Source organism: Engystomops pustulosus, chromosome 10 (genome assembly GCF_040894005.1).
Source record: "Engystomops pustulosus chromosome 10, aEngPut4.maternal, whole genome shotgun sequence".
NCBI classification, from domain to species: domain Eukaryota; kingdom Metazoa; phylum Chordata; class Amphibia; order Anura; family Leptodactylidae; genus Engystomops; species Engystomops pustulosus.
In genome coordinates this window covers 1,134,909-1,150,172 of record NC_092420.1, presented here as the reverse complement: position 1 = coordinate 1,150,172, position 15,264 = coordinate 1,134,909, and the positions used below count along the sequence as shown (strand labels likewise).

General features: G+C 49.2%; 1 protein-coding gene across 1 annotated transcript in view; it reads left to right on the top strand.

Moving 5' to 3' along the window:
• Positions 1 to 1,722: 1,722 nt before the first annotated feature.
• Positions 1,723 to 15,264, top strand: part of RASSF1 (Ras association domain family member 1) — a 45,712-nt gene continuing 32,170 nt past the window's right edge. Inside the window, exon 1 of the mRNA XM_072127211.1 lies at positions 1,723 to 2,541. Coding sequence (XP_071983312.1) covers positions 2,223 to 2,541 — 319 coding nt within the window. The 5' untranslated portion in view covers positions 1,723 to 2,222. The remainder of the gene's footprint in view (positions 2,542 to 15,264) is intronic.

Here is a 15,264-nt window from a genome sequence, read left to right as displayed (position 1 = left end):
AATGTATCACTCCCCGTACCCCAGACCCCACAATGTATCTCTCCCCGTACCCCAGACCCCACAATGTATCTCTCCCCGTACCCCAGACCCCACAATGTATCTCTCCCCGTACCCCAGACCCCACATCACTCCATGTACCCCAGACCCCACAATGTATCACTCCCCGTACCCCAGACCCCACAATGTATCTCTCCCCGTACCTCAGACCCCACAATGTATCACTCCATGTACCCCAGACCCCACAATGTATCACTCCCCGTACCCCAGACCCCACAATGTATCACTCCATGTACCCCAGACCCCACAATGTATCACTCCCCGTACCCCAGACCCCACAATGTATCACTCCCCGTACCCCAGACCCCACAATGTATCTCTCCCCGTACCCCAGACCCCACAATGTATCACTCCCCGTACCCCAGACCCCACAATGTATCACTCCCCGTACCCCAGACCCCACAATGTATCACTCCCCGTACCCCAGACCTCACAATGTATCTCTCCCCGTACCCCAGACCCCACAATGTATCACTCCATGTACCCCAGACCCCACAATGTATCACTCCCCGTACCCCAGACCCCACAATGTATCTCTCCTCGTACCCCAGACCCCACAATGTATCACTCCCTGTACCCCAGACCCCACAATGTATCACTCCATGTGCCCCAGACCCCACAATGTATCACTCCCCGTACCCCAGACCCCACAATGTATCACTCCATGTACCCCAGACCCCACAATGTATCACTCCATGTACCCCAGACCCCACAATGTATCACTCCCCGTACCCCAGACCCCACAATGTATCACTCCCCGTACCCCAGACCCCACAATGTATCACTCCCCGTACCCCAGACCCCACAATGTATCTCTCCATGTACCCCAGACCCCACAATGTATCTCTCCCCGTACCCCAGACCCCACAATGTATCTCTCCCCGTACCCCAGACCCCACAATGCATCACTCCCCGTACCCCAGACCCCACAATGTATCACTCCATGTACCCCAGACCCCACAATGTATCACTCCCCGTACCCCAGACCCCACAATGTATCACTCCCCGTACCCCAGACCCCACAATGTATCTCTCCATGTACCCCAGACCCCACAATGTATCTCTCCATGTACCCCAGACCCCACAATGTATCTCTCCCCGTACCCCAGACCCCACAATGTATCACTCCCCGAACCCCAGACCCCACAATGCATCACTCCCCGTACCCCAGACCCCACAATGTATCACTCCATGTACCCCAGACCCCACAATGTATCACTCCCCGTACCCCAGACCCCACAATGTATCACTCTCCGTACCCCAGACCCCACAATGTATCACTCCCCGTACCCCAGACCCCACAATGTATCTCTCCATGTACCCCAGACCCCACAATGTATCACTCCCCGTACCCCAGACCCCACAATGTATCACTCCCCGCACCCCAGACCCCACAATGTATCACTCCCCGCACCCCAGACCCCACAATGTATCACTCCCCGCACCCCAGCCCCCACATCACTCCTTTTACCCCGTGTATGATGGTATGAGGACCTAGTGCGTGGGGTGGGGGCCCCTGAGGCTCGGCTGTTGCCGGATCTTCAGGTTGAAGTGACATTTCAGCATTTTTCTCTCCGGATCTTCGTTTTCTGTTCTCTTGTAGTGAGCGGAGATTCTGGGACCCCCGTGCCCCCCCCCTCCTCCTCCTCCAGGATTCTCCTCCCTTCCCCTGGTCACTGTGGCGCTGGGCGACATCTTCTCCTCTACTTTTGGTTTCCTCTGTCCTGACTCTGCAGGATCTTTGGAGTTTTGGAGCTGCGTCCCCCCTTGTCCCCCCTCGGACCCCCGCAGCAGCTGTTGGCTTCATTAACCACTTCATGGCCAGATCTGAGAGCTGCCGGATCTTCCTTCCATCCCACTGATCACCAGGACATTGGACTTGGACACTTTGAGGGGAGATCCGAGGATTCCTGGAGACCCCCAGCACTGAGACCCTTCCTGGAGACCCCCAGCACTGAGACCCTTCCTGGAGACCCCCAGCACTGAGACCCTCAGGGACCCCGGAGAAAGGTCTCCTCCACCAAGGATGAGAAATTCAAACTACAAGAAAGCAAAGAAAGAGCGACGGAAGAGTGTGAGCGAGGGGAGGAGGGCAGGAAGCCGGGACTGAGAGAGACGGTCAGAGGTCACGCTTCCTCCTGACCCCTCACCCCCAGCTCTAGGGGATGCAGGACTCGGCTTATGAGATGATTGAACTGAAAACCTTGAGTCCGTGTCAAGTTCTGGACGGGCTGGACCTGACCAAGAACCCAAAAGGAAGTCACCGGCTGGAGCGGACCAATGCGGTGCGGATCCCCCCGGGCAGGGCCCCCCTCATCCTGCAGCGGAGCCTGAGGACAAGGGTGGTCTCAGGACAGGACCAGGCGCCAGGAAAGGTGGGGAGGGGCCACTACTTCCAGCCCACGTCCCACAGCCAGTACACCTGGTGCGACCTCTGCGGGGACTTCATCTGGGGCATCTACAGGAAGAGCCTGCGCTGCGCCTGTAAGTACTCACCTGGGGGGGGGGGGGCACTCACCTGGGGGGGGGGGGGGGGGCACTCACCTGGGGGGGGCGCCACTCACCTGAACCGCAGGCACATGGCCGAAATGTCATCACTATGGAGATCTGCTGCCGGGGCTGGTAATGATATAGGGGTGTGGTCTGGGGGGGGGGTCTGATAATATTATAGGGGTGTGGTCTGGGGGGGGTCTGATAATATTATAGGGGTGTGGTCTGGGGGGTCTGATAATAATATAGGTGTGTGATCTGGGGGGTCTGATAATAATATAGGGGTGTGGTCTGGGGGGTCTGATAGTAATATAGGGGTGTGGTCTGGGAACTGATAATAATATAGAGGTGTGGTCTGGGGGTCTGATAATAATATAGAGGTGTGGTCTGGGGGGTGCCTGATAATAATATAGGGGTGTGGTCTGGGGGGTCTGATAGTAATATAGGGGTGTGGTCTGGGGGGTGTCTGATAATAATATAGGGGTGTGGTCTGGGGGGTCTGATAGTAATATAGGGGTGTGGTCTGGGGGATCTGATAATAATATAGGGGTGTGGTCTGGGGGGTGTCTGATAATAATATAGGGGCGTGGTCTAGGGGATCTGATAATAATATAGGGGTGTGGTCTGGGGGGTCTGATAATAATATAGGGGTGTGGTCTGGGGGGTCTGATAGTAATATAGGGGTGTGGTCGGGGGGTCTGATAATAATATAGGGGTGTGGTCGGGGGGTCTGATAATAATATAGGGGTGTGGTCGGGGGGTCTGATAGTAATATAGGGGTGTGGTCTGGGGGGTCTGATAGTAATATAGGGGTGTGGTCTGGGGGGTCTGATAATAATATAGGGGTGTGGTCTGGGGGGTCTGATAATAATATAGGGGTGTGGTCTGGGGGGTCTGATAATAATATAGGGGTGTGGTCTGGGGGGTCTGATAATAATATAGGGGTGTGGTCTGGGGGGGTCTGATAATAATATAGGGGTGTGGTCTGGGGGTCTGATAATAATATAGGGGTGTGGTCTGGGCGGGTCTGATAATAATATAGGGGCGTGGTCTGGGAACTGATAATAATATAGAGGTGTGGTCTTGGGATATGATAATAATATAGGGGCGTGGTCTGGGAACTGATAATAATATAGGGGTGTGGTCTTGGGATCTGATAATAATATAGGGGCGTGGTCTGGGAACTGATAATAATATAGGGGTGTGGTCTTGGGATCTGATAATAATATAGGGGTGTGGTCTGGGGGGTCTGATAATAATATAGGGGTGAGGTCTGGGGGGTCTGATAATAATATAGGGGTGTGGTCTTGGGATCTGATAATAATATAGAGGTGTGGTCTGGGGGGTCTGATAATAATATAGGGGCGTGGTCTGGGGGTCTGATAATAATATAGGGGCGTGGTCTGGGGGGTCTGATAGTAATATAGGGGTGTGGTCTGGGGGGGTCTGATAATAATATAGGGGTGTGGTCTGGGGGGTCTGATAGTAATATAGGGGTGTGGTCTGGGGGTCTGATAATAATATAGGGGTGTGGTCTGGGGGGTCTGATAATAATATAGGGGTGTGGTCGGGGGGTCTGATAGTAATATAGGGGTGTGGTCTGGGGGGTCTGATAATAATATAGGGGTGTGGTCTGGGGGGTCTGATAGTAATATAGGGGTGTGGTCTGGGGGGTCTGATAATAATATAGGGGTGTGGTCTGGGGGTCTGATAATAATATAGGGGTGTGGTCTGGGCGGGTCTGATAATAATATAGGGGCGTGGTCTGGGAACTGATAATAATATAGAGGTGTGGTCTGGGGGGTCTGATAATAATATAGGGGTGAGGTCTGGGGGGTCTGATAATAATATAGGGGTGTGGTCTGGGGGGTGTCTGATAATAATATAGGGGTGTGGTCTGGGGATCTGATAATAATATAGGGGTGTGGTCTGGGGGGTGTCTGATAATAATATAGGGGTGTGGTCTGGGGATCTGATAATAATATAGGGGTGTGGTCTGGGGGGTCTAATAATAATATAGGGGTGTGGTCTGGGGGATCTGATAATAATATAGGGGTGTGGTCTGGGCGGGTCTGATAATAATATAGGGGCGTGGTCTGGGATCTGATAATAATATAGGGGTGTGGTTGGGGGGTCTGATAGTAATATAGGGGTGTGGTCTGGGATCTGATAATAATATAGGGGTGTGGTCTGGGCGGGTCTGATAATAATATAGGGGCGTGGTCTGGGATCTGATAATAATGTAGGGGTGTGGTCGGGGGGGTCTGATAGTAATATAGGGGTGTGGTCGGGGGGTCTGATAATAATATAGGGGCGTGGTCTGGGATCTGATAATAATATAGGGGCGTGGTCTGGGGGTCTGATAGTAATATAGGGGTGTGGTCTGGGAACTGATAATAATATAGAGGTGTGGTCTGGGGGGTCTGATAATAATATAGGGGTGAGGTCTGGGGGGTCTGATAATAATATAGGGGTGTGGTCTGGGGGGTGTCTGATAATAATATAGGGGTGTGGTCTGGGGATCTGATAATAATATAGGGGTGTGGTCTGGGGGGTGTCTGATAATAATATAGGGGTGTGGTCTGGGGATCTGATAATAATATAGGGGTGTGGTCTGGGGGGTCTAATAATAATATAGGGGTGTGGTCTGGGGGATCTGATAATAATATAGGGGTGTGGTCTGGGCGGGTCTGATAATAATATAGGGGCGTGGTCTGGGATCTGATAATAATATAGGGGTGTGGTCTGGGCGGGTCTGATAATAATATAGGGGCGTGGTCTGGGATCTGATAATAATGTAGGGGTGTGGTCGGGGGGGTCTGATAGTAATATAGGGGTGTGGTCGGGGGGTCTGATAATAATATAGGGGCGTGGTCTGGGATCTGATAATAATATAGGGGCGTGGTCTGGGGGTCTGATAGTAATATAGGGGTGTGGTCTGGGAACTGATAATAATATAGAGGTGTGGTCTGGGGGGTCTGATAATAATATAGGGGTGAGGTCTGGGGGGTCTGATAATAATATAGGGGTGTGGTCTGGGGGGTGTCTGATAATAATATAGGGGTGTGGTCTGGGGATCTGATAATAATATAGGGGTGTGGTCTGGGGGGTGTCTGATAATAATATAGGGGTGTGGTCTGGGGATCTGATAATAATATAGGGGTGTGGTCTGGGGGGTCTAATAATAATATAGGGGTGTGGTCTGGGGGATCTGATAATAATATAGGGGTGTGGTCTGGGCGGGTCTGATAATAATATAGGGGCGTGGTCTGGGATCTGATAATAATATAGGGGTGTGGTTGGGGGGTCTGATAGTAATATAGGGGTGTGGTCTGGGATCTGATAATAATATAGGGGTGTGGTCTGGGCGGGTCTGATAATAATATAGGGGCGTGGTCTGGGATCTGATAATAATGTAGGGGTGTGGTCGGGGGGGTCTGATAGTAATATAGGGGTGTGGTCGGGGGGTCTGATAATAATATAGGGGCGTGGTCTGGGATCTGATAATAATATAGGGGCGTGGTCTGGGGGTCTGATAGTAATATAGGGGTGTGGTCTGGGAACTGATAATAATATAGAGGTGTGGTCTGGGGGGTCTGATAATAATATAGGGGTGTGGTCTGGGGATCTGATAATAATATAGGGGTGTGGTCTGGGGGGTGTCTGATAATAATATAGGGGTGTGGTCTGGGGGGTCTGATAATAATATAGGGGTGTGGTCTGGGGGGTGTCTGATAATAATATAGGGGTGTGGTCTGGGGATCTGATAATAATATAGGGGTGTGGTCTGGGGGGTGTCTGATAATAATATAGGGGTGTGGTCTGGGGGGGTCTGATAGTAATATAGGGGTGTGGTCTGGGGGGTCTGATAATAATATAGGGGTGTGGTCTGTGGATCTGATAATATAGGGGCGTGGTCTGATAATAATATAGGGGTGTGGTCTGGGGATCTGATAATAATATAGGGGTGTGGTCTGGGGGGTGTCTGATAATAATATAGGGGTGTGGTCTGGGGGGGTCTGATAGTAATATAGGGGTGTGGTCTGGGGGGTCTGATAATAATATAGGGGTGTGGTCTGTGGATCTGATAATATAGGGGCGTGGTCTGATAATAATATAGGGGTGTGGTCTGGGGATCTGATAATATAGGGGCGTGGTCTGATAATAATATAGGGGTGTGGTCTGGGGATCTGATAATAATATAGGGGTGTGGTCTGGGGGGTCTGATAATAATATAGGGGCGTGGTCTGGGATCTGATAATAATATAGGGGTGTGGTCTGGGGGGTCTGATAATTATATAGGGGTGTGGTCTGTGGATCTGATAATATAGGGGCGTGGTCTGATAATAATATAGGGGTGTGGTCTGGGGATCTGATAATAATATAGGGGTGTGGTCTGGGGGGTCTGATAATAATATAGGGGCGTGGTCTGGGATCTGATAATAATATAGGGGTGTGGTCTGGGGGGTCTGATAATTATATAGGGGTGTGGTCTGGGGATCTGATAATAACATAGGGGTGTGGTCTGGGGGTCTGATAATAATATAGGGGCGTTGTCTGGGGGGTCTGATAATAATATAGGGGTGTGGTCTGTGGATCTGATAATATAGGGGCGTGGTCTGATAATAATATAGGGGTGTGGTCTGGGGATCTGATAATATAGGGGCGTGGTCTGATAATAATATAGGGGTGTGGTCTGGGGATCTGATAATAATATAGGGGTGTGGTCTGGGGGGTCTGATAATAATATAGGGGCGTGGTCTGGGATCTGATAATAATATAGGGGTGTGGTCTGGGGGGTCTGATAATTATATAGGGGTGTGGTCTGTGGATCTGATAATATAGGGGCGTGGTCTGATAATAATATAGGGGTGTGGTCTGGGGATCTGATAATAATATAGGGGTGTGGTCTGGGGGGTCTGATAATAATATAGGGGTGTGGTCTGGGGATCTGATAATAACATAGGGGTGTGGTCTGGGGGTCTGATAATAATATAGGGGCGTTGTCTGGGGGGTCTGATAATAATATAGGGGCGTGGTCTGGGGATCTGATAATAATATAGGGGTGTGGTCTGGGGGTCTGATAATAATATAGGGGCGTGGTCTGGGGGGGTCTGATAATAATATAGGGGCGTGGTCTGGGGGATCTGATAATAATATAGGGGTGTGGTCTGGGGATCTGATAATAATATAGGGGCGTGGTCTGGGGATCTGATAATAATATAGGGGTGTGGTCTGGGGGGTCTGATAGTAATATAGGGGTGTGGTCTGGGCGGGTCTGATAATAATATAGGGGCGTGGTCTAGGGGGGTCTGATAATAATATAGGGGCGTGGTCTGGGGGATCTGATAATAATATAGGGGCGTGGTCTGGGGGATCTGATAATAATATTGGGGCGTGGTCTGGGGGATCTGATAATAATATTGGGGCGTGGTCTGGGGGATCTGATAATAATATTGGGGCGTGGTCTGGGGGATCTGATAATAATATAGGGGTGTGGTCTGGGGGGTCTGATAGTAATATAGGGCGTGGTCTGGGGGGGGTCTGATAATAATATAGGGGCGTGGTCTGGGGGATCTGATAATAATATTGGGGGCGTGGTCTGGGGGATCTGATAATAATATTGGGGCGTGGTCTGGGGGATCTGATAATAATATTGGGGCGTGGTCTGGGGGATCTGATAATAATATAGGGGCGTGGTCTGGGGGATCTGATAATAATATAGGGGCGTGGTCTGGGGGGGTCTGATAATAATATAGGGGCGTGGTCTGGGGGATCTGATAATAATATAGGGGCGTGGTCTGGGGGATCTGATAATAATATAGGGGTGTGGTCTGGGGATCTGATAATAATATAGGGGCGTGGTCTGGGGGATCTGATAATAATATAGGGGTGTGGTCTGGGGGGTCTGATAGTAATATAGGGGCGTGGTCTGGGGGGGGTCTGATAATAATATAGGGGCGTGGTCTGGGGGATCTGATAATAATATAGGGGCGTGGTCTGGGGGATCTGATAATAATATTGGGGCGTGGTCTGGGGGATCTGATAATAATATTGGGGCGTGGTCTGGGGGATCTGATAATAATATTGGGGCGTGGTCTGGGGGATCTGATAATAATATAGGGGCGTGGTCTGGGGGATCTGATAATAATATAGGGGCGTGGTCTGGGGGGATCTGATAATAATATAGGGGCGTGGTCTGGGGGATCTGATAATAATATAGGGGCGTGGTCTGGGGGATCTGATAATAATATAGGGGCGTGGTCTGGGGGATCTGATAATAATATAGGGGCGTGGTCTGGGGGATCTGATAATAATATAGGGGCGTGGTCTGGGGGATCTGATAATAATATAGGGGCGTGGTCTGGGGGATCTGATAATAATATAGGGGCGTGGTCTGGGGGATCTGATAATAATATAGGGGTGTGGTCTGGGGGATCTGATAATAATATAGGGGCGTGGTCTGGGGGATCTGATAATAATATAGGGGCGTGGTCTGGGGGATCTGATAATAATATAGGGGTGTGGTCTGGGGGATCTGATAATAATATAGGGGCGTGGTCTGGGGGATCTGATAATAATATAGGGGCGTGGTCTGGGGGATCTGATAATAATATAGGGGTGTGGTCTGGGGGATCTGATAATAATATTGGGGCGTGGTCTGGGGGATCTGATAATAATATTGGGGCGTGGTCTGGGGGATCTGATAATAATATAGGGGCGTGGTCTGGGGGGATCTGATAATAATATAGGGGCGTGGTCTGGGGGATCTGATAATAATATAGGGGCGTGGTCTGGGGGATCTGATAATAATATAGGGGCGTGGTCTGGGGGATCTGATAATAATATAGGGGTGTGGTCTGGGGGATCTGATAATAATATAGGGGCGTGGTCTGGGGGATCTGATAATAATATAGGGGCGTGGTCTGGGGGATCTGATAATAATATAGGGGTGTGGTCTGGGGGATCTGATAATAATATAGGGGCGTGGTCTGGGGGATCTGATAATAATATAGGGGCGTGGTCTGGGGGATCTGATAATAATATAGGGGTGTGGTCTGGGGGATCTGATAATAATATTGGGGCGTGGTCTGGGGGATCTGATAATAATATAGGGGCGTGGTCTGGGGGTCTGAATTTTAGTCTTTCCATGTGCAGAACTGATGAGACATGAGATCCCAAGTGACTGCAGCTACAGAGTATATAAGGCTCTGTATATAAGGCCCTGTATATAAGGCCCTGTATATAAGGCCCTGTATATAAGGCCCTGTATATAAGGCTCTGTATATAAGGCTCTGTATATAACGCTCTGTATATAAGGCTCTGTATATAAGGCTCTGTATATAACGCCCTGTATATAAGGCCCTGTATATAAGGCTCTGTATATAAGGCTCTGTATATAAGGCTCTGTATATAACGCCCTGTATATAAGGCCCTGTATATAAGGCCCTGTATATAAGGCCCTGTATATAAGGCCCTGTATATAAGGCTCTGTATATAACGCTCTGTATATAAGGCTCTGTATATAAGGCTCTGTATATAACGCCCTGTATATAAGGCCCTGTATATAAGGCTCTGTATATAAGGCTCTGTATATAAGGCTCTGTATATAACGCCCTGTATATAAGGCCCTGTATATAAGGCTCTGTATATAACGCCCTGTATATAAGGCCCTGTATATAATGCTCTGTATATAACGCCCTGTATATAAGGCCCTGTATATAAGGCTCTGTATATAAGGCCCTGTATATAAGGCCCTGTATATAAGGCTCTATATATAACGCCCTGTATATAAGGCTCTGTATATAAGGCTCTATATATAACGCCCTGTATATAAGGCTCTGTATATAAGGCTCTGTATATAACGCCCTGTATATAAGGCTCTGTATATAAGGCCCTGTATATAAGGCCCTGTATATAAGGCTCTGTATATAACACCCTGTATATAAGGCTCTGTATATAACGCCCTGTATATAAGGCTCTGTATATAACGCCCTGTATATAAGGCCCTGTATATAAGGCCCTGTATATAAGGCTCTGTATATAAGGCCCTGTATATAAGGCTCTGTATATAAGGCTCTGTATATAAGGCTCTGTATATAAGGCCCTGTATATAAGGCTCTGTATATAACGCCCTGTATATAAGGCCCTGTATATAACGCCCTGTATATAAGGCCCTGTATATAACGCCCTGTATATAAGGCTCTGTATATAAGGCTCTGTATATAAGGCTCTGTATATAACGCCCTGTATATAAGGCCCTGTATATAAGGCTCTGTATATAACGCCCTGTATATAAGGCTCTGTATATAAGGCTCTGTATATAACGCCCTGTATATAAGGCTCTGTATATAAGGCCCTGTATATAAGGCCCTGTATATAAGGCTCTGTATATAACGCCCTGTATATAAGGCCCTGTATATAAGGCCCTGTATATAAGGCTCTGTATATAAGGCCCTGTATATAAGGCTCTGTATATAAGGCCCTGTATATAAGGCTCTGTATATAAGGCCCTGTATATAAGGCTCTGTATATAACGCCCTGTATATAAGGCCCTGTATATAACGCCCTGTATATAAGGCTCTGTATATAAGGCACTGTATATAAGGCCCTGTATATAAGGCCCTGTATATAACGCCCTGTATATAAGGCTCTGTATATAAGGCACTGTATATAAGGCCCTGTATATAAGGCCCTGTATATAAGGCACTGTATATAAGGCCCTGTATATAAGGCTCTGTATATAAAGCCCTGTATATAAGGCTCTGTATATAAGGCACTGTATATAAGGCCCTGTATATAAGGCTCTGTATATAACGCCCTGTATATAAGGCACTGTATATAAGGCCCTGTATATAAGGCTCTGTATATAACGCCCTGTATATAAGGCTCTGTATATAAGGCACTGTATATAAGGCCCTGTATATAAGGCTCTGTATATAACGCCCTGTATATAAGGCCCTGTATATAAGGCTCTGTATATAAGGCTCTGTATATAAGGCTCTGTATATAAGGCCCTGTATATAAGGCTCTGTATATAACGCCCTGTATATAAGGCTCTGTATATAAGGCCCTGTATATAAGGCTCTGTATATAACGCCCTGTATATAAGGCTCTGTATATAAGGCTCTGTATATAAGGCTCTGTATATAAGGCTCTGTATATAACGCCCTGTATATAAGGCTCTGTATATAACGCCCTGTATATAAGGCCCTGTATATAAGGCTCTGTATATAAGGCACTGTATATAAGGCCCTGTATATAAGGCTCTGTATATAACGCCCTGTATATAAGGCCCTGTATATAACGCCCTGTATATAAGGCCCTGTATATAAGGCTCTGTATATAACGCCCTGTATATAAGGCCCTGTATATAACGCCCTGTATATAAGGCCCTGTATATAAGGCTCTGTATATAAGGCTCTGTATATAAGGCTCTGTATATAACGCCCTGTATATAAGGCTCTGTATATAAGGCTCTGTATATAAGGCTCTGTATATAAGGCCCTGTATATAAGGCTCTGTATATAAGGCCCTGTATATAAGGCTCTGTACAGTCCTGGCCATAAGTCCTGAGAATGACCCAAATCTCCTCCTGTCACATGATGTGTCCCTCTGGTCTGTCAGATGTTTATCACATACAGAGATACAAGTGCAATCATATTATGGGGAGCAGAAGCTTTTATTGTCAGGTGGGAGGAGTTACTGCAGCGAGTCAGTATCTGCAGGACCTCTCCTTCTTCTTCAGGACCTCTGCAATTCCCCCTGGCAGCTCTCACTCACCTCCTGCACCAGATCCTGACTGATCGCCGCCCATTCCTGCACTATCACTGCTGCATTCTGTCACAATGTGTCGGTTTTGTTTGTCCCTCCGTCTCCTGATGATTGACCACAAGTTCTCAATGGGATAAGATCCGGGGAGTCTCCGGGCCATGGACCCAGAATCTCTGTGTTCTGTTCCCGGGCCATGGACCCAGAATCTCTGTGTTCTGTTCCCGGAGCCATGGACCCAGAATCTCTGTGTTCTGTTCCCGGGCCATGGAGCCAGAATCTCTGTGTTCTGTTCCCGGAGCCATGGACCCAGAATCTCTGTGTTCTGTTCCCGGGCCATGGACCCAGAATCTCTGTGTTCTGTTCCCGGGCCATGGACCCAGAATCTCTGTGTTCTGTTCCCGGAGCCATGGACCCAGAAACTCTGTGTTCTGTTCCCGGAGCCATGGACCCAGAATCTCTGTGTTCTGTTCCCGGGCCATGGACCCAGAATCTCTGTGTTCTGTTCCCGGGCCATGGACCCAGAATCTCTGTGTTCTGTTCCCGGAGCCATGGACCCAGAATCTCTGTGTTCTGTTCCCGGAGCCATGGACCCAGAATCTCTGTGTTCTGTTCCCGGAGCCATGGACCCAGAATCTCTGTGTTCTGTTCCCGGGCCATGGACCCAGAATCTCTGTGTTCTGTTCCCGGGCCATGGACCCAGAATCTCTGTGTTCTGTTCCCGGGCCATGGACCCAGAATCTCTGTGTTCTGTTCCCGGGCCATGGACCCAGAATCTCTGTGTTCTGTTCCCGGAGCCATGGACCCAGAATCTCTGTGTTCTGTTCCCGGGCCATGGACCCAGAATCTCTGTGTTCTGTTCCCGGAGCCATGGACCCAGAATCTCTGTGTTCTGTTCCCGGGCCATGGACCCAGAATCTCTGTGTTCTGTTCCCGGAGCCATGGACCCAGAATCTCTGTGTTCTGTTCCCGGAGCCATGGACCCAGAATCTCTGTGTTCTGTTCCCGGAGCCATGGACCCAGAATCTCTGTGTTCTGTTCCCGGGCCATGGACCCAGAATCTCTGTGTTCTGTTCCCGGGCCATGGACCCAGAATCTCTGTGTTCTGTTCCCGGAGCCATGGACCCAGAATCTCTGTGTTCTGTTCCCGGAGCCATGGACCCAGAATCTCTGTGTTCTGTTCCCGGAGCCATGGACCCAGAATCTCTGTGTTCTGTTCCCGGGCCATGGACCCAGAATCTCTGTGTTCTGTTCCCGGGCCATGGACCCAGAATCTCTGTGTTCTGTTCCCGGAGCCATGGACCCAGAATCTCTGTGTTCTGTTCCCGGAGCCATGGACCCAGAATCTCTGTGTTCTGTTCCCGGGCCATGGACCCAGAATCTCTGTGTTCTGTTCCCGGAGCCATGGACCCAGAATCTCTGTGTTCTGTTCCCGGGCGATGGAGCCAGAATCTCTGTGTTCTGTTCCCGGAGCCATGGAGCCAGAATCTCTGTGTTCTGTTCTCGGGCCATGGACCCAGAATCTCTGTGTTCTGTTCCCGGGCCATGGACCCAGAATCTCTGTGTTCTGTTCCCGGGCCATGGACCCAGAATCTCTGTGTTCTGTTCCCGGGCCGTGGACCCAGAATCTCTGTGTTCTGTTCCCGGGCCATGGACCCAGAATCTCTGTGTTCTGTTCCCGGGCCATGGACCCAGAATCTCTGTGTTCTGTTCCCGGGCCATGGACCCAGAATCTCTGTGTTCTGTTCCCGGGCCATGGACCCAGAATCTCTGTGTTCTGTTCCCGGAGCCATGGACCCAGAATCTCTGTGTTCTGTTCCCGGAGCCATGGACCCAGAATCTCTGTGTTCTGTTCCCGGGCCATGGACCCAGAATCTCTGTGTTCTGTTCCCGGAGCCATGGACCCAGAATCTCTGTGTTCTGTTCCCGGGCCATGGAGCCAGAATCTCTGTGTTCTGTTCCCGGAGCCATGGAGCCAGAATCTCTGTGTTCTGTTCTCGGGCCATGGACCCAGAATCTCTGTGTTCTGTTCCCGGAGCCATGGACCCAGAATCTCTGTGTTCTGTTCCCGGGCCATGGACCCAGAATCTCTGTGTTCTGTTCCCGGAGCCATGGACCCAGAATCTCTGTGTTCTGTTCCCAGGCCATGGACCCAGAATCTCTGTGTTCTGTTCCCGGGCCATGGACCCAGAATCTCTGTGTTCTGTTCCCTGCACCATTTAGTTCTCCCCTTTATGGCCGGTGCTCCATCATGCTGGAGGAGGCTCTGCTCATCACCATCTGCTCCTGGAGGGTCGGGAGAAGCGGCTCCTGGAGGACATTCTGCTCCAGTCTTTATCCATGGAGGGGTTATTAGGCGATTCCCTTGGCTGAGAAGCCGCCCCCCCCCCACATGGGGTTTTGTGCAGAGCAATGATGACCGCACGTGTTTCTTTAGAGATAACCATGGGTAACAGAAGAGACACAATGATGCCAAGCACCAGCCTCCTTTTAACCCCTTAAGGACGCAGCCATTTTGTAGCTTAAGACTCCGCCCCATTTTTTGGATTTATATGGTTACTTATGTAAACGATTCTGAGAACGTTTCTTCCCCACGTGTTGTACTTCATTTTAGTGGTAAATTTTGGCTGATAAGTTTTGCGTTTATTTACAAAAGAAAAACTTTGATGTCGCGCGACTTACAAATAGATGATCGTTTTTCTGTATTTTCAGAATTGACCATTTTGGGGATAAATACTATTTTAAATGAAATTTTACATATTTAGCATTAAAACCCCCCAATATAACCGACCCATCATCACATCTGCCGCCCTCAAGCTATCAGAAACCGTTTTTAGGAAGATTGTTAACCCCTTCAGATCTTCATAGTAATTACATCAAAATGGAGGTGAAACTTAGGATGGTCAGTTATACGTTCATTTAGCCCTAAAATTTACACATTGCCAA